The sequence below is a fragment of the Lepidochelys kempii genome, chromosome 19, assembly GCF_965140265.1.
Source record: "Lepidochelys kempii isolate rLepKem1 chromosome 19, rLepKem1.hap2, whole genome shotgun sequence".
Taxonomy (NCBI): domain Eukaryota; kingdom Metazoa; phylum Chordata; order Testudines; family Cheloniidae; genus Lepidochelys; species Lepidochelys kempii.
In genome coordinates, this window is record NC_133274.1 from 19,882,427 (window position 1) to 19,902,040 (window position 19,614).

At 49.0% G+C, this 19,614-nt stretch overlaps 1 protein-coding gene across 4 annotated transcripts in view; it reads right to left on the minus strand.

The window, feature by feature from the left end:
• ZMPSTE24 (zinc metallopeptidase STE24) overlaps nucleotides 1-17,152 on the minus strand; it is a 119,778-nt gene extending 102,626 nt beyond the window's left edge. For 2 of the 4 annotated variants that reach the window (XM_073317425.1, XM_073317422.1), the window contains exons 1-2: nucleotides 16,117-16,291; nucleotides 14,886-15,032 (exon numbers count right to left, since the gene is read on the minus strand). In XM_073317425.1, coding sequence (XP_073173526.1) covers nucleotides 14,886-15,032; nucleotides 16,117-16,272 — 303 coding nt within the window. In that variant the 5' untranslated portion in view covers nucleotides 16,273-16,291. The other 2 variants (XM_073317423.1, XM_073317424.1) reach the window with 2 other exon arrangements.
• Nucleotides 17,153-19,614: the final 2,462 nt, after the last annotated feature.

Below are 19,614 nucleotides of genomic sequence, written 5' to 3' on the forward strand. Positions count from 1 at the left end.
ACTTTGGGGACAAAGAGTAAGCTAATAAAAACACTTCCTGGAAAAAACAGAGGGTGAGGAGAAGGGATGATTAAAGAGGAGCTCACGCCCTCATCATTGTGAGATTGCAGCAACAAAGAAAGTATCTTAAAGGACAGAAGTCTGCCCTAAAGTGTCAAAGAAAGGTACATATCCTAGCCTGTTAATGAAGATCAAGCCTTATTGAGGGATCCCAAGATGAATCCCTGGTCTTTAAGATGCACTCATACTGACAGAAGGAAATCTCAGAACGATAGAAATGCAGATCTAGAAGGGAACTCAAAAAGTCATCTAACCCAGGCCCCTCTGCTGAAGCAGGACCAAGTAACCCTAAATCATCCCTGACAGGTCTTTGTCCAACCTGTTCTTAAAAAACCTTCCATGATGGAGATTCCACAATGTCCCTTGGAAGCTTATTCCAGAGCTTAACTATCCTTATCAATTGAAACATTTTCTTAATATCAAACCTAAACCTCCTTTGTTCCATATTAAACCAATTGCTTTTTATCCTACCCTCAATGGACATGGAAAACAACTGATCACAGTCCTCTTTATAACAGCCCTTAACATATTTGAAGACTTACTAGGTACCCCCTCACTCTCTGTTCCTAAAGACTAAACAACCACAGTGTTTTTTACCTTTCCTCATAGGTCATAGAATCATAGAAGATTAGGGTTGGAAGAGACCTCAGGAGGCCATTTAGTCCAACCCCCTGCTCAAAGCAGGACCAACTGTTCCTTGACTTTAGCAAAGCTTTTGACACGGTCTCCCACAGTATTCTTGCCAGCAAGTTAAAGAAGTATGGGCTGGATGAATGGACTATAAGGTGGATAGAAAGCTGGCTAGATTGTTGGGCTCAACGGGTAGTGATCAATGGCTCCATGTCTAGTTGGCAGCCAGTATGAAGTGGAGTGCCCCAGGGGTCGGTCCTGGGGCCGGTTTTGTTCAATATCTTCATAAATGATCTGGAGGACGGTGTGGATTGCACCCTCAGCAAGTTTGCAGATGACCCTAAACTGGGAGGAGTGCTAGATACGCTGGAGGGTAGGGATAGGATACAGAAGGACCTAGACAAATTGGAGGATTGGGCCAAAAGAAATCTGATGAGGTTCAACAAGGACAAGTGCAGAGTCCTGCACTAAGGACGGAAGAATACCATGCTCCGCTACAGAGTAGGGACCAAATGGCTAGGCAGCAGTTCTGCGGAAAAGGACCTAGGGGTTACAGTGGATGAGAAGCTGGATATGAGTCAACAGTGTGCCCTTGTTGCCAAGAAGGCCAATGGCATTTTGGGATGTATAAGTAGAGGCATTGCCAGCAGATCAAGGGACATGATCGTTCCCCTCTATTTGACATTGATGAGGCTTCATCTGGAGTACTGTGTCCAGTTTTGGGCCCCACACTACAAGAAGGAGGTGGAAAAATTGGAAAGAGTCCAGCGGAGGGCAACAAAAATGATTAGGGGACTGGAACACATGAGGAGAGGCTGAGGGAACTGGGATTGTTTAGTCTGCGGAAGAGAAGAATGAGGAGGGATTTGAGAGCTGCTTTCAACTACCTGAAAGGGGGTTCCAAAGAGGATGGCTCTAGACTGTTCTCAGTGGTAGCAGATGACAGAACAAGGAGTGATGGTCTCAAGTTGCAGTGTGGGAGATTTAGGTTGGATATTAGGAAAAACTTTCACTAGGAGAGTGGTGAAACACTGGAATGTGTTACCTAGGGAGGTGGTGGAATCTCCTTCCCTAGAAGTTTTTAAGGTCAAGCTTGACAAAGCCCTGGCTGGGATGATTTAGTCGGGGATTGGTCCTGCTTTGAGCAGGGGGTTGGACTAGATGACCTCCTGAGGTCCCTTCCAACCCTGATATTCTATGATTCTAACTAAATCATCCCAGCCAGGGCTTTGTCAAGCTGGGCCTTAAAAACCTCTAAGGATGGAGATTCCACCACCTCCCTAGGTAACCCACTCCAGTGGGGGCAGGTTTTCTAAACTTTCTATTATTTTTTGCTCTCCTCTGGGTTCTTTCCCATTTGTCCATATTTTTCCTCAAGTGTGGTGTCCAGAACTCAACAGAGTACTCCAGAAGAGGCCAGCTAGAGCAGAACTCCCATGGCTTACACATGCCTGTTAATACACCCCAGAATGACACCAGCCTTTCGAATTATACCACATTGTTGGCTCGTATTCAATTTGTGATCCACTCTAACCCCCAGATTCTTTTCAGCACTACCACCATCTAGTCAGTTATTCCCAAAAGTGGGACTTACCAGAACTGCAGTTCTGGACTTTGTGGATGCAAAGATGCTACTACAGAGCTGTATCAGCTATGGCACCAAGCTGCAAGCTGAGGCAAGATAAAATACTTACTGACCTTTCATACTGTTGTTCTTCCAGAGATTTTTCCCCCAGTGGTATCTGTTGGTCCAGCTCTAGCAGCCCTTGAGTTGTGCAGTTACGCACTGGTATAAAGAGCGCCACCAGCCCCACTCCCCCTTGCCAAGTTCCTTCTTGCCGGTAATGCCGACAGAGGGGTAGGAGGGTTGGTTCTGGAATGGACATGAGCAGCACATCTCGAAGAACAACCGTTATGAAAGGTTAGTAACTGTTTTTTATTTTGAGTGCTTGCTCGGGTCCATTCCATGCTAGGTGATTCACAAGCAGTACCCCTAGAGGTGGGCTCAGAGATCACGGACATGCTGACTGCAATTCTGCTCTCCTGAAACTGACATCTTCACAGGTCTGTTGGATGATGGCGTAGCAGGAAGCAAAGGTACGAACCAACTGCCAGGTAGCAGCTCTGCAGATGTCCTGGATTGGTACTTGTGTGATGAATGCTGCCTAGAAAGCCTGGGCTGTTGTGGAATGAGTGAGCACGATGGCCAGAAGCAGAACCTTTGCTGGTTTGTAGCAAGTTTGGATACAGGCAGTTATCCAGGATGAGATTCTTTGGGATGACACAGGTACCCTTCTCATCCTTTCCACTACTTCTACAAAGAGTTGTGTGGACTTGCTGAAGGGCTTAGTTCTCTCAATATAGATTGTGAGGGCCCACCTAGCATCCAACGTTCCCCAGCAGTCTTGTGAAGTTTTAGAAAGAAGACAGGTAGAAAAATGTCCTGGAACTGCGACACCACTTTTGGTAGGAAGGCTGGATGGGGACACAGCTGGACCTTGTCCTTGCAGAGCACCGTATAAGGGAGTTCTGACATAAGGGCCTTAATCTCAGAGACCTTCTAGCTGAGATGATTGCTACCTGGAAGGTGACCTTCCAAGAGAGAAGCAGTATGGGACATGATACTAATGACTTGCTGGGAGGCCCTGTGAGCCTCGAAAAGACCAGGTTTAAGTCTCATGCGGGGGGGGGGAGAGAAGAGGAGGGTCGGTTCTGAGTCTAAGGGTAGTCTTTCCAACCCATTGAGAAACTTGACCGTCATCTTGTGGGATAACACTGATCTGCCATTCACAGGAGGGTGGAAGTCTGAGATGGCTTCCAAGTGAACTTTAATAGATGACAGTGCCAGATCCTGATGCTTTAGGTGGAGCAGATAGTCCAAGATAGAATGCAGAGAAGATAGAGATGGAGAAAGATTCTGTTCAGAGGCCCAACAAGTGAAACGTTTTCACTTGGCCAGGTAAGTAACCCTGGAGGAAGTCTTTCTACTACCTAGCAAGACCTGTCAAACCTGATCTGAGCAGGCCTGCTCCTCAGGATTCAGCCACACAACCCCCATGCAGTTAGGTGCAGGAAGGCGAGGTGAGGTTTGGGTGAAGCAACTAGCCATGGTCTTGTGAAATCAAGTCTGGAAGGAGCGGAAGCACGAATATCACTGCCACTGAGAGGTTCAGAAGAGTACCGAACCAATGCTAGGATAGCCATGCCAGTGCTTTCAGGATAACCTTCACCTTGTCCTGTTTGATGTTTAGGAGGACCCTATGAACCAAGGTGATCAGTGGGAAGGCATACAGTAAGTAGGTGGTCTGCCCATGAGAGCAGGAAGGCATCGGAAAGGGAGTCCAGACTGTGCCCATGCAGCAAACAGAACTGATGGAATTTCCTGTTCTGTCTGGTGGCAAACAGGTACACCTGGGGAGGCCCCCACCTCTGGAAGATGATACTGACAAGGTGGGCTCTCCATCCCAGGCTGACACATCCAAGACTAGGATTATCAACAGCTGAGGGGCAGCAAAGGATACCACTTCCATTACGTATCCTGGGTCTCTCCACCATGTCAGCGAAGACTGGAGGCAGAATTGTGAGTAGAGTCCAGGTGGTGTCTGCTCGGAGAAACCAGCCATATCTGGAGGAGTATGAGGTACAACCTTGCATACTGCACCATGCAGGTACATGCCATCATGTGTCTAAACAGTTTGAAGCATAACCGAGCAGTCGTTATTGGGGGGATCGTGATTTTGGATATCAGGTCTGATATAGCTCGAAATTGGGCTTCCGGAAGGGAGGCTTTGGCCTGGGTTAAGTCAAGCACTGCCCCAAAGAACTCTATTCTCTGAACTGGGACTAGAAATGACTTCTGTTGACTCTGAACCGGAACCAGGGTTGTCCGTTTCTTAACGGACCCAGCAGATGGAAGGTGGCCAGTACTGTACTGATGCTGTGCTGCACCTGAGCCTGTGACTGACCTTTGATCAGCCAGTAGTCAAAGTATGAGTAGACTTACATGCCTTGATGCCTGAGGATGGCTGCTACCACCACCAAATACTTCGTGAAGACTTGTGGGGTTGCCAATAGGCTGAAGGGAAGAGCAGTGAATTGGTAGCAATACTGATCCACTACAAACTTTAGAAATCTTCTGCGACCATGGAAGATAGAGATGTGGAAATAAGCATCTTTTAAGTCAAGGGCGGCATACCAGTCTACTGGATCCAGGGAGGGAATGATGAAGGCCAAGGAGACCAGGCAGAACCTCAATTTCTTGAAATATTTGTTGAAACGACACAGGTCCAGGATAGGCCGTAGATTTCCCCCCTCCCTCACTCCCCAACCTTCTGGATTAGGAAATATCAGGAGTAAAAACCCCTTCCCTTTCAAGTCTTGAGAAACCTCCTCTATGACCCCCACAAGTAGGGGTTGCCTACTCCTGGACGGAAGTAGCTTGTGAGAATTGTCCCTGAAGAGGGATGGGGGTGGAGGGTGGCAGGGAGGGGTGAATGAAAACTGGAGAACGTAACTTACAGTTACTGTACTCAGTATCCAGTGGTCCAATGTTATATCTGACCACACTGGGTTGAAGGGCGACAGGCAGTCCAAAAATAAAAGGGGAGATGGATCTGGGGTGAAGACTGGCATATTGCCCTCGGACGTACCTTGAAAAAGCCTGCCTGGCCCTGCTGGGATATCTATGAGAGCCCGTTTAGGAGGCCTAGGTAGGAGGGAGGTGTTGGCAACACTTATAACCCTTCCCTTTTCTTTTGTAGGGCTCCTACTTGAGAGACACTGCAAACCTGAGAGGCTACTGGGGCCTAAAGTGCTTCCTGGAAGCTGCAGGTGTATAAAGGCCCAAGGAGCGAAGGGTGGCCCTCGAGTCCTTGAGGCTGTGAAACTTTGAATCTGTCTGTTCAGAGAACAGGGAGGTGCTCTCAAAGGGGAGGTCCTGGATGGACTGCTGCACTTCAAGATGGAGGCCACATGATTGCTGATGACTGCCGATGCAACAGTACTGGCTGCTGAGTCAGCCACATACAGAGCCGCCTGGAGGGAAGTCCTGGACACAGTCCAGCCCTCCTCTGGGATGGTTGTGAAGAACTCCTGCCTTGACTCCTATGGCAGTCTCTCCTTAAATCTGGACAATGAGTCCCACAGATTAAAATTGTATCTCTGCAGTAGAGCCTGCTGGTTGGAGATATGTAACTGGAGATCACCTGTCGTATGAGGAGAGATTAATAAAACTGGGACTTTTCAGCTTGGAAAAAAGGCAACTGCGGGAGGATATGATAGAGGTCTATAAAATCCTAAGTGGTACAGAGAAAGTAAATAAGTATTATGAGAAGGACTAAATAACACAAGAACAAGGGGCCACCAAATGAAATTAATAGGTAGCAGGTTTAAAACAAACACAAAAAAGTATTTTTTCATGCAACGCACTGTCAACCTCTGGAACTCCTTGCCAGAAGGTGTTGTGAAGGCTATACCAGGGTTCAATACTATACCAGGGTTCAAAAGGGAGCTAGATAGATTCATGGAAGGTAGGTCCATGAATCGCTATAAGCCAGGATGGGCAGGGATGGTGTCCGTAGCCTCTGTTTGCCAGAAGCTGGGATTGGGTGACAGGGCAAGGATCACTTGATGATAACCTATCTGTTCATTCCCTTTGGGGCACCTGCCATTGGCCACTGTCAGAGGACAGGACACTGGGCTTGATGGACCTTTGGTCTGACCCAGTATGGCCGTTCTTGTGTTCTTATCCAAACAGGTCCAGTCTCTTGGACTCTATTTTTGTGGGTAGCACTCGACTGCCCGTCTGTCCCACTCATTTGCTGCCAACATTACCAGAGACCCCAGTGAGGGGAAAGGGGAGCGAGTAAAGGTACTTGAACCCACTGGTTGGGACACAGTATTTCTTTTCTGCCCTTTTTGGGGGTGGGGGGCAGAGAAGGAGTCTGCCACAGTGTTCTGATGGGGCCCAATGACCGCTTTGTTAACAGGCAAGGCCACTCTGGAGGGAGCAACTGCAGCCAGGATGCCGATTAGGCTGTGTGCTGACTCCTTAAGCTCCTCAACTTCCAGGCCCAAATTCGCAGTGACCCTTTTTAGGAACTCCTGGTGGGACCCGAAGTTGTCCTGCAGGAGTGGGTTACTAGGGCCTACAACAGTCTCGTCTGGGAATGACAAGGAGGCGGCCTGTGCCAGAGGAGGCGGCTTCCTCCTACTCCTCTACCTTCCACCACATCCATTTGGGCCGTTTACCGGGATTGGTACTGAAATCAGGGTCCAGTGCCAGACAGGAAGAGAGAGTAGTTTATCTTTCTGACATCACTGAGTATGAGCATTGGGAAGGGGGGGCCCAGTACCGGGGAAACGCTGAAGGATTCCAATACTGCTACTGTATTAGCCAGTGGCCAGGCACCAGCAGGAGGGCAGGTACCAAAGTCTGGCGTGTAGGCTGTGTACCAGTAGGTTTTGGGTGGAGCCAAGGATTCCCCTTCAGACTCAGAAGACTATTTTTCCCCTGGAGACCATAGCAGTGCAGTATCCACTTCTGTCTCTGGCCGTGCCGGGGAACTGGGGACAGGCCAGTGACCAGTCCATGGGGACCATGGAGAGCTTGCCTCTGGATGGTGCCACATGGAGCTTGTTGACCCTTGCTCCTTTCTGTCCCCGGCTGCCTTGGCTGACCAGGGTCCTTGAGGGGCCAGCGGGATCGGGAGTGACAGCAGGTCCTTTGCTGCTTGGAAAGCCTCTGGGATCGAAGGAACCAGCAGACGCCTGATCACACCACTGCTCCAGGGAGTCGGAGGCTGGTCCCATACTGGACTCAGCACTCTAGGTAGAGTTGGCAGTGCCATCAGAGGCTCAGGGGAGGACGAGTGGCCTGATGCAGCTCTCACTACACTAGTCACTCCTTGCTTGTCCCTCCTCTGACCTGGAGAACACCCTCTCTTGGTTCGTTGTTTCTTATGCCTTTTCCTCGGCACCAGGGATGGAGAGCTGTGCTGGGGAGCACTCCACATGGATGTTGAGGTTCTTGGCACGGATTCAGAGCAGCTCGGCTCTGAGACTGGTCTGAGGGCCACCTTCATAAGAATGGCCTTCAGCCAAATGTCTGTATCCTTTCTCATGCGGGCTTTGAAATGTCTGCAGGTCTGGCACTTCTCTTTAACGTGAAACAGTTTAGGCAGCTAGGATGCAGGTCACCAACTGGCATCAGCTTGCCACACGAGGTACACAGATTGAAGCCCAGGGATTAGGGCATGCCCAGCCCCTGGGGTGAAAAGTCCCTCAACAACAGGGAAGGAGGAGGATCCTGGGAACTACAGGCCAGTCAGCCTCACCTCAGTCCCCGGAAAAATCATAGAGCATGTCCTCAAGGAATCAATTCTGAAGCACTTAGACGAGAGGAAAGTGATCAGGAACAGTCAGCATGGATTCACCAAGGGAAAATCATGCCTGACTAATATAATTGCCTTCTATGATGAGATAACTGGTTCTGTGGATGAAAGGAAAGCAGTGGACGTGTTATTCCTTGACTTTAGCAAAGCTTTTGACACAGTCTCCCACAGTATTCTTGTCAGCAAGTTAAAGAAGTATGGGCTGGATGGATGCACTACAAGGTGGGTAGAAAGTTGGCTAGATTGTCGGGCTCAACGGGTAGTGATCAATGGCTCCATGTCTAGTTGGAAGCCGGTATCTAGCAGAGTGCCCCAAGGTTTGGTTTTGTTCAATATCTTCATTAGTGATCTGGAGGATGGTGTGGATTGCACCCTCAGCAAGTTTGCGGATGACACTAAACTAGGAGGAGTGGTAGATACGCTGGAGGGTAGAGATAGGATATAGAGGGACCTAGACAAATTGGAGGATTGGGCCAAAAGAAATCTGATGAGGTTCAACAAAGACAAGTGCAGAGTCCTGCACTTAGGATGGAAGAATCCAATAGGGACCGAATGGCTAGGCAGCAGTTCTGTAGAGAAGGACCTAGGGGTGACAGTGGATGAGAAGCTGGATATGAGTCAACAGTGTGTCCTTGTTGCTAAGAAGGCCAATGGCATTTTGGGGTGTATAAGTAGGGGCATAGCGAGCAGATCGAGGGACGTGATCGTTCCCCTCTATTCGACATTGGTGAGGCCTCATCTGGAGTACTGTGTCCAGTTTTAGGCCCCACACTACAAGAAGGATGTGGAAAAATTGGAAAACGTCCAGCAGAGGGCAACAAAAATGATTAGGGGGCTGGAACACATGATATATGAGGAGAGGCTGAGGAAACTGGGATTGTTTAGTCTGCAGAAGAGAAGAATGAGGGGGGATTTGATAGCTGCTTTTAACTACCTGAAAGGTGGATCCAAAGAGGATGGATCTAGACTATTCTCAGTGATAGCAGATGACAGGACAAGGAGTAATGGTCTCAAATTGCAGTGGGGGAGATTTAGGTTGGATATTAGGAAAAAACTTTTTCACTAGAAGGGTGGTGAAACACTGGAATGCGTTACCTAGAGAGGTGGTGGAATCCCCTTCCTTAGAAGTTTTTAAGGTCAGGCTTGACAAAGCCCTGGCTGTGATGATTTAGTTGGGGATTGGTCCTGCTCCGGGCAGGGGGTTGGACTAGATGACCTCCTGAGGTCCCTTCCAACCCTGATATTCTATGATTCTATGCAACTACTAGCACTACCATATACACTAACTCTAAGAACTATATATGCTAACTACAATAACTATACAACATATGTACAGAGAAAGTCCAAACCATTGAGAAAGAAGCCTTGTGGCAACAGGAGGGGCTGTTCCAGCAACCGTCCTGGGTGCTAAGAAGGAACTGAGAGGGCATGAGGCCAGCAGCTCTCTTTGCATGAGACTCCAGAGAGCACTAGAGCCAGCCCAATGGATACCACTGAGAGAAAAATCTCCAGTAATTGTGCACATGGCGTGCACACACCTAGCATGGAATGGACATGAGCAAGCATTCAAAGAAGTTGATAGGCAGACAGATTGCTAGAGCTATAAGTGTCCCTCTTGTGGCAGCCCAGAATTCTAAGCATGAGGGAAGACTGAACACACCAACATTCCTTATGTGGGCTCATGACCATCATATTACTTCTGAGGTGTTACTTCTGAGGATTGGGGAAGGTCGGACACACTGGCATGCCTCTGACCAGTGGGATTCACAATCTGTGAATGGCAGACCCCAGCTGAAAGCCCCTGATTCAGGGCACTGCTCAGCTGAAGAGCTGTGAGCTCTGCCTTCCACACACTAACTGATTTAATGCAGTGCGACGGCCTCACGTTTTTCCATTAGCGTCCCTACAAGACAAAGGGTACGTCTACACTACCCGCCAGATTGCTCTGCCATCGACTCCTGTACTCCACCATGGTGAGAGGCGGAAGCAGAGTCAACGGGGGAGCGGCAGCAGTCGACCCTGTGCCGTGAGGACGTGAGGTAAGTCGACCTAAGATACGTTGACTTCAGCTACACTATTCTCGGGGCTGAAATTGCGTACCATAGATCATAGAATATCAGGGTTGGAAGGGACCTCAGGAGGTCATCTAGTCCAACCCCCTGCTCAAAGCAGGACAGATCCCCCTCGCAGTGTAGAGACTAAAAAGAGGAGATGAAGCGAAGCCTCTAAGTTTCTGCGTAGAGAAAATAAACCTGGGGAGGGGCTGTTCTGACTGAGGCTAATATTATCAGGATGAGGTTTCAGAACTCCTTGCTTTTTTGCTTCTAGTATGTGGTGCCATGAGACCATCTGTTCATTAATCCACTAGTGTAGGAAGGGAAAAAAGAGAAATGACAGTTTAACAAATTTTTTAGTTTTTTTTCAGTTTTGGTTTTCAAAATTAGGACAATTTAAAAAACTCTAATCAGGTCTGAAGTTGGTCCAAAAAAAAAAAAAAAAAAAAAAATAAAAGTTGTGTGTCAAACAATTTTACAATCGGCTACAAAAATCCTAAGTCACGTACCATGAACATGAGTGTTATATCAAGAACTGTAAAATACACGTATACACACAAACACAAAATGCAACTTGAAGTTCACAAAAAGCACTGAAGAAATGTAAGTTAAGATGGAACTTACTCTCTTAACTCTGCTCCCTTGTGTGTATGTTTTACAATAGTCTAATTATACGATCTTATACTATTTCAAGCTGATGCTCTTTTCCCAACCTTGTTTTATAATTGGTCAGCTTTACATTCTCACATAACAGTTCATGATCATAACTTTATGGTATAACTTTAATGACAAATGTGTCATATAATCTGTTTTCCACACCTTGCTTTGGAAATAGCTACACCTCTGAAGGGTGTTTGCAACCTAGGATTATTTTTCTAACTTCTAATTAAATTACTCTGAAAACTAAACTCCCACCCCATAAAACTGACATTAAAATGTAGGTATGTTTCTAGCTTAACTGTTAATTTTATTATAAAGAAGTGTTTTAAGTACAGAATACAATGGAAACAGTAAAATATACTAAAAAAGATACAGGTTTCAGAGTAGCAGCCGTGTTAGTCTGTATCCACAAAAAGATTAGGAGGGCTTGTGGCACCTTAGAGACTAACCAATTTATTTGAGCATAAGCTTTGAGTTATGAGAAAGTCCTCCTATTCTTTTTAAAAAGATACTTAATATTGTAGTTACAGAACTTTAATTATTAATTTAATTTTCATTATGCAAGGTAGCCTGTTTCCTCTTGTTTTTTCCTACCCCCCCCCCCCCCAGATGTTCTGGTTTAACTTGGATTTTAACTTGAAGAGTGGTCAGTTTGGATGAGCTATTACCAGCAGGAGAGTGAGTTTGTGTGTGTATGGGGGTGGGGGGGATGTGAGAACCTGGATTTATGCAGGAAATAGCCCAGCTTGATTGTCATGCACATTGTGTAAAGAGTTGTCACTTTGGATGGGCTATCACCAGCAGGAGAGTGAATTTGTGTGGGGGGGTGGAGGGTGAGAAAACCTGGATTTGTGCTGGAAATCACTTTAGATAAGCTATTACCAGCAGGACAGTGGGGTGGGAATAGGTATTGTTTCATATTCTCTGTGTATATATAAAGCCTGCTGCAGTTTCCACGATATGCATCTGAGGAAGTGAGCTGTAGCTCACGAAAGCTTATGCTCTAATAAATTGGTTAGTCTCTAAGGTGCCACAAGTCCTCCTTTTCATAGAATCATAGAATCATAGAATATCAGGGTTGGAAGGGACCCCAGAAGGTCATCTAGTCCAACCCCCTGCTCGAAGCAGGACCAATTCCCAGTTAAATCATCCCAGCCAGGGCTTTGTCAAGCCTGACCTTAAAAACCTCTAAGGAAGGAGATTCTACCACCTCCCTAGGTAACGCATTCCAGTGTTTCACCACCCTCTTAGTGAAAAAGTTTTTCCTAATATCCAATCTAAACCTCCCCCACTGCAACTTGAGACCATTACTCCTCGTTCTGTCATCTGCTACCATTGAGAACAGTCTAGAGCCATCCTCTTTGGAACCCCCTTTCAGGTAGTTGAAAGCAGCTATCAAATCCCCCCTCATTCTTCTCTTCTGCAGGCTAAACAATCCCAGCTCCCTCAGCCTCTCCTCATAACTCATGTGTTCCAGACCCCTAATCATTTTTGTTGCCCTTCGCTGGACTCTCTCCAATTTATCCACATCCTTCTTGAAGTGTGGGGCCCAAAACTGCACACAGTACTCCAGATGAGGCCTCACCAATGTCGAATAGAGGGGAACGATCACGTCCCTCGATCTGCTCGCTATGCCCCTACTTATACATCCCAAAATGCCATTGGCCTTCTTGGCAACAAGGGCACACTGCTGACTCATATCCAGCTTCTCGTCCACTGTAACCCCTAGGTCCTTTTCTGCAGAACTGCTGCCTAGCCATTCGGTCCCTAGTCTGTAGCTGTGCATTGGGTTCTTCCGTCCTAAGTGCAGGACCCTGCACTTATCCTTATTGAACCTCATCAGATTCCTTTTGGCCCAATCTTCCAATTGGTCTAGGTCCTTCTGTATCCTATCCCTCCCCTCCAGCGTATCTACCACTCCTCCCAGTTTAGTATCATCCGCAAACTTTTCTTTTTGAGAACTTTAATTGATACTGTATATGAAAACTGATAATGCCATATCACATTTTATTATAATGCATTTATCTCAGAGGTGTGCAAACTACGGCCCGCGGCCACATCCAGCCCGCGGGACCATCCTGCCCAGCCCCTGAGCTCCTGGGCGGGGAGACTAGCCCCCAGCCCCTCCCCTGCTGTCCCTCCTCCTTCGCAGCCTCAGTTCACTGGGCCACCAGCGCTCTGACCCACCGCTCCTGCCAGGAAGCACAGCAGTGTGGCTGGCTCCGGCACGGTAAGGGGGCGGGGGGACCCAAGGGGCAGTCAGGGGACAGGAAGTGGGAGGAGGCAGATAGGGGGCGGGGGCCAGGATGTTTGGGGAGGCACAGCCTTCCCTACCCAGACCTCCCTATAGTTTTGCAACCCCCATGTGGCCCTCAGGCCAAAAAGTGTGCCCACCCCTGATTTATATGTTGCTTACATTTTACTGTAATATTTTGTTGTGCGTATCATTCACTACTTTCCCACCATAGCAGATAGCTAAGTTCCCTGTAAGCTGTGTGGCCATACAGCAACCTATTTAGCACCATGCAGGCACTCAGGAAATCCGCCCGGGGACCTGCCCAGCCAGGGACCAGCCGGGGGAGGGGCGCCCCTCCCCTAGCCCCAACCTAGCCTGGTCCCCAACTCTGCTGCAGCCTGGACCCAGCTGCAGTGGTGCGGACTCAGGCATGGGCCGGCCCGACCCAGTCTCATGTGCAGCTGGGGCGGTGCAGACCCAGGCTAGGCCGGGGGCCCCTTCCCCAGCCCAAACCCAGCCCCAGAGGAACTTGCTGGGGCCTGGGAAGGGGCGCCTATCCTGAAGCTCAAGTGCTGGAGAGGCCCCTTTCCCCCAGCTCAGGAGCTGCTGCAGGGAGAGAGAGAACTGGGTGGAGTCCTCTCTCTCTCTGCCATAGCACAGGAGCACCCTCCTGCACCCCAACTCCCTCATCCCCGGCCCCACCCCAGAGCCTACACCCCCAGCCAGAGCCTTCACACCTCTGGACCCCAACCCTTTGCCCCAGTCCTGAGTCTCCTCCCACACTCCAAACCCCTTGGCCCCACCCCCACCCCATGAATTTTGTTATGTGCACCAATATGAACGTCATGTGTGACACATCACCTCCATACTGGTGCACATAAAATTCATTCCACACATGGGTGGGAAAAATTAGAAGGAACACTGGCAGACAGTACTACAAAATGCTACCATGAAAATTTACAGTGTTTTCTACATACACTTAAGAAATAGATCATGTAATTAAAGACTTAAATAATGCATCCACACAAAGGCACAGAACTACAGTTGCAGATTCAAACTTTTGCCTTATATTTTCTAGGTTTTTTTGGTGTGTTTTTTTTTTTAAAAAGGAAAAATAATCAATACAAATGCACACATACTGCCTGGGAAAAGAAAAGAGGGACAATGCAAAATCATAACATAAGATCTCCAAGTCTAGCAGGCTTACGTGCTGAGGATGAATTACTACCAGATGAACATGGCACCTGTCTGCATGCTGTACTAGCAAGGAAACTACCCAAGGCAGTTTACAAACAAACAGACCCTTGTTATGAAAGTGTTGGTAGAGCCCTTTAAATCTGTAGATATCCACGGATATTTGCAAACCATTTTTGTAGATCACAGATGGAGATGAATCCAAATTTTATATCTAAAGCCCTGCAAATCCTCTGATATCCACTTTATATCTGCAGGTATCTTCAGCCACTGATGCGGATATCCACGGATCATTTCTGCGGGTTGTGGATCGGAAGCAGAAACAAATTCTGTATCTGCACAGGGCTCTGTGTCAGCACAGTGACTTTCTTGTTAACATAGAGAAGTAACGTTCTGCTGTGTTCGCACTGACTAAATAAAAAGTATTTTGACAGTGAGATAGCAATCTTGGTGCAGAAACTCACTTTTTTGGCAGTGACAACATAACCCAAAGCGAGAAACCTTATTAAAGACTGCACTCACAGTATGAGACTTATAAGGCATGCCACAGCATTTACCCTGGAGTTGTATAGCTATACTTGAAGGATTAAATATAAAGTATTTTACATTCAGATTCATTGACAAGTATTGTATAAATTATACAGCAGCTATGGTACTTACAGTGCCCTCTAGCTCAGAATATAGGCCCGACCAAAAACTGAAAGTACTTTTGTCCAGTTGATACAAACGAGACTTTTCAAAGGTTTCCGAATCCATGATCTGTCCTAATTCCCATGGGACATGTGTTGTTGTTCTATATACCTTCCTCTGAAAGAGAGAAAAACATATTAACATGTTGGGGGGAAGAGTCAAAATGGCTTTTGTAAAGGGATATCATGTCTCATCAATCTATTAGAATTCTCTGGGGGGGGGGGGGGGTCGGTCAACAAACGTGGACTAGGGTGACTTGAACTTTCAGAAAGCCTTTGATAAGGTCCCTCACCAAAGGCTCTGAAGCAAGTAAGCAGTCAAGGGATAAGAGGGAAGGTCCTCTCATGGATCAGTAACTTGTTAAAATATAGGAGACAAACAGTAGGAATAAATGGTCAAACTTCACAATGGAGAGGGATAAATAGAGGGGTCCCTCAAGGATCTGTACTGGGACCAGTGTATTCGTAAATGATCTGGAAAAGGGGGTAAACAGTGAGGGGGCAAGGTTTGAAGACAATTCAAAATTACTCAAGATAGTTAAGTCGAAAGCAGACTGCAAGGGGTTACAAAGGCATCTCACAAAACTGAGTGGGCACTATAGATACAAAACGATGGGGTCTAAATTAGCTGTTACCACTCAAGAGAGATCTGGGAATCATTGTGGATACTTTTCTGAAAACACTGCTCAATGTGCAGCCGAAGCCAAAAAAGCAAGCAGAATGTTAGAAACAGCAAAGGGACAGATAAGATATAGAGTGGCATTATGATATTTTCTAAAACCATGGTATACTTTGAATACTGCATGCAGTTCTGGTCACCCCTCTCAAAAAAGATGCATTAGAATTAGAAAAACTAGAGAAGGGAGAAGAGAAATTAAAAAGATTGGGATTGGTCAGCTTGGAAAAGAGATGACATGGGGGGATAAAATCATGAATGGTGTACAGAAAGTGAATAAGGATGTGTTATGTTAAATAAACCAAAGAGGGAGTGGGGGGGTCACAGCAGGTTTAAAACAAACATAAGTACTTCTTCACACAACACAGTCAACCTGTGGAACTTGTTGCCAGGAAACATTGTGAAGGCCAAAAGTACAACCGGGGTAAAAAAAAAAAGATTTAGATAAGTTCATGGAGAATAGATCTATCAATGGCTATTAGCCAAAATGGTCAGGGATGTAACCCCATACTCTAAGCATCCCTACCTCTGACTGCCAGAATCTGGGACTGGACAACGGAGGATGGATCACTTGACAAATTGCCCTTTTCTGGTCACTCCCTCTGAAGCATCTGGCTCTGCCCACTGTCAGAAGACAGCATACTGGGTTAGACAGACCATTAGTCTGAGCCAGGATGGCCATTCTTATGATCTAATAAAATTCTATATTTGATTTGTTATTTTAATTTCAGTAAAGATGAAACAATATCCAGTACTAGGTTTGTGTGATTATTTATGTATTAAAGCTACATGGCAACAGAATCTATTGAATAACTGTTGTTCTCAAAACCCTATCAAATGACAAATGTAAAGCCAGAGTGATTTATTATTTCAGAGACCAGAAGCTGACATTGGAGTTGCTTGTCTATTTGTTTCTCTTATTTTAAAAGATTTTCAAAAACGGTTTATGAAGATCCCAGGAACGCTCTGTCTCGCACAGCATGACTTGGGGCGCCATGGTGATGACTGAGCAGAATCTAGGCAGAGGACCAAATTCTGCCCACCAATCCCACTGACTTCACTAGTAGTACCATGCATTCAGGCAAGGCCTAAATAATGCCCTAAGCCAGGGCTTTAATATCATATTCGGGAAGGGTAACTGCTAGAGCTCCGGGTCCCCTCCCTTCCCACCTTTCACCACATCCTAGGAGCTTTACGGGCTTCTCCTGATTTCCCACGCCAGGAGCTCCGTGTGCTCCCCGTTCTCCCCTCCCGAATCGCCGCCGTCTCCTCGGTCCCTGCGCTCCCCACTCGGCAGGGCACGAGGCGGGCGGCCGCAGAGGGACTTCACCGCCCGCTCTGCCCCACGCCAGCCGCCCTGTGCTCCGACCCGGGCCCTCCCGCACCTGCCGACGCGCCAGGAAGGCCTCCCACAGGTACACGGCCCAGGAGAAGAGCAGCACGGAGCAGAAGATCCGCTTCTCCATGGTCAGCTCAGCCCAGAGCTCTCCCGGCAACGCCATGACGGAGCGCCCCACCCGCAACCGCTGCCACCTCGTGTCCTTGCCGACTTCCGGCCCGGCGTCACTGCAAACCCCGCCCCCTGCTTCCGGCCCGGCGTCACCGCAAACCCCGCCCCCTGCTTCCGGCCCGGCGTCACCGCAAACCCCGCCCCCTGCTTCCGGCCCGGCGTCACCGCAAACCCGGCCCCCGCCGGCTTCCGGCCCGGCGTCACTGCAAACCCGGCCCCCGCCGGCTTCCGGCCCGGCGTCACTGCAAACCCCGCCCGCCGGCTTCCGGCCCGGCGTCACCGCACACCCGGCCCGCCGGCTTCCGGCCCGGCGTCACCGCACACCCGGCCCGCCGGCTTCCGGCCCGGCATCACCGCACACCCGGCCCCCCCCGGCTTCCGGCCCGGCGTCACTGCAAACCCGGCCCCCCCCGGCTTCCGGCCCGGCGTCACCGCAAACCCGGCCCCCCGGCTTCCGGTCCGGCGTCCCCGCAAACCCGGCCCCCCCGGCTTCCGGTCCGGCGTCACCGCAAACCCGGCCCCCTCCGGCTTCCGGCCTGGCGTCACTGCACACCCGGCCCCCCCCAACTTCTGGTCTGGCGTAACTGCAAACCCCGCCCCCCCGGCTTCCGGCCCGGAGACACTGCAAACCTCGCCCCCCCCCCTTCTGGTCTGGCGTCACTGCACACCCTTCCCCCCCCCCCGGCTTCCGGCCCGGCGTCACCGCAAACCGCACCAGTGTCACCGTGAAACCCCCCCCCCGCTGACTTTCAGCCCGGTGTCACCACAACACTGGTTAAAAAAAAGGGACTAAAACATTTGTATCACCATCTCTTGGATACTGCAGAGAATACAGTCAGAACCAGGGAGCTATTTGCTATCTTTTAGCCATCTGGAAAAATATCAAACCATTGCTTGTAAACAAGGTGATACACCGATTGATAGAGTGGTAAATAATGATAAAACAGAGCGGTCTAGGTCGCTGGGTAAGCGGAGTTCATTCAAGCAACATGCTGGGTTTTTTTAATGTGGCCAAATGCAAGGTCATAGATCTAGCAACGAAGGTTATCACTTTCAAAAGTGGCCCAAGTGACATAAGACCCACTGACTTGATGTGTTTTTGAAGAAATTACCCAAAGAGTGTAGTGTTGAAAAGGGACCCTGGAGGCTCTGGTCCATTAAAAGTACAATTGGTGGCACAGCAGGGGTCCAGGGATAAGGCAGGCTTCCTGCCTGCCCTGGCTCTGCGCAGCTCCCAAAGGTGGCCACCAGGTCCCTGTGGCCCCTAAGTGTTCAGGGAGCCTCCATGTGCTGCCTGTGCCCCCAATGCCAAATAAATAGCTCCCATTGGCTGGGAACCATGATCAATGGGAGCCACAGGGGCAGCACATGGAGCCCCACTGGCCTCCCATGTGCCTAGGCACCTGTGCTGGGGCAGAGCCACACTCCCTGAGAAAAAGGGCTGAACCAGGCCAAAGAGGCTGCATGGATCCAGAGCCAGTCAGGACTGGGCTAGGTCCTATATAAAGGCTGCCCAGCTAGGGAGAATGAAGTCACTCCCTGGCCAGCAAAGGAGAAGGACTAGTTCCTGATGAAAAGAGTAGCAAACAGAACAGTGCTGGGCAGGTATGGGGGAGTAGATAGGAGCTCTAGCCCATTACCTGCTAGGCTGTAGCTCTGCTGCAAGGAGTCAGGAAGGTGTATAGGGCCAAAGGAGAAGTGGCCTAGGGAAACTGAGCAGGCAAGAGGGGAAGGAAGAAGGGCAGAGGGAGGCTGCTGTTAGAGGGTCCCTGGGTCAGGGGCCAGAGTAGTGGGTGGGCCTGGGTCCTGTCCCCCTTTGCACTGCACCTGCCATCAAGGAGAAGAGCTGAGACAGATAGCGACTGGCCCCTGAGATAAGGGGCTAGACTACAGGGTTGTGGTTAGCCACCAAGGCAGGTGCAGACAGAAGGACTGCTGTTAATAACATCCTTCCTGGAAGGGGGTGAGACTGGGGCAGTGTCCTGAAGCAGATAAGGACTGTCCTGAAGAGTATGCTGCTGAGCAGGATCCCAGGACTTCCTGGGAGCTTCGGTAAGCACTGCTGGGACCTTGAAGCCTGAACCCCCTCCCCAACTCCCTACAGCTGAGCCCCATCCTGCACCCCAAACCCCTCATCCAGCTCCACCCCAGAGCCCACACCCCCTAGCCAGAGCCATCACCCTCCCACATCCCAACCTCCTGCCCCAGCCCAGAGCCTACACCCCCTCCCACATGCCAAACCCCTAATCCCCAGCCCTGGAGTCCCTGCCTGCACCCAAACTCCCTCTTGTAGCCTGCATAAGCTGCATGTGTAGGGGTCTCTGCTGTTATAGCTGTAGAGGCATAGCTGTATTGACAAAGCCTTTTACTGTAGGCTAGCCTTAAGAAGGAGACAACAGATGGATACAGGCAGATGGCAAAGTACAAAGAAATAATGAGGCAATATTGTCTAAATAGATAAGGAAGATACAGGGTAGGGGAAGGCATATAACATGCAAACAGGGTGAACAATCT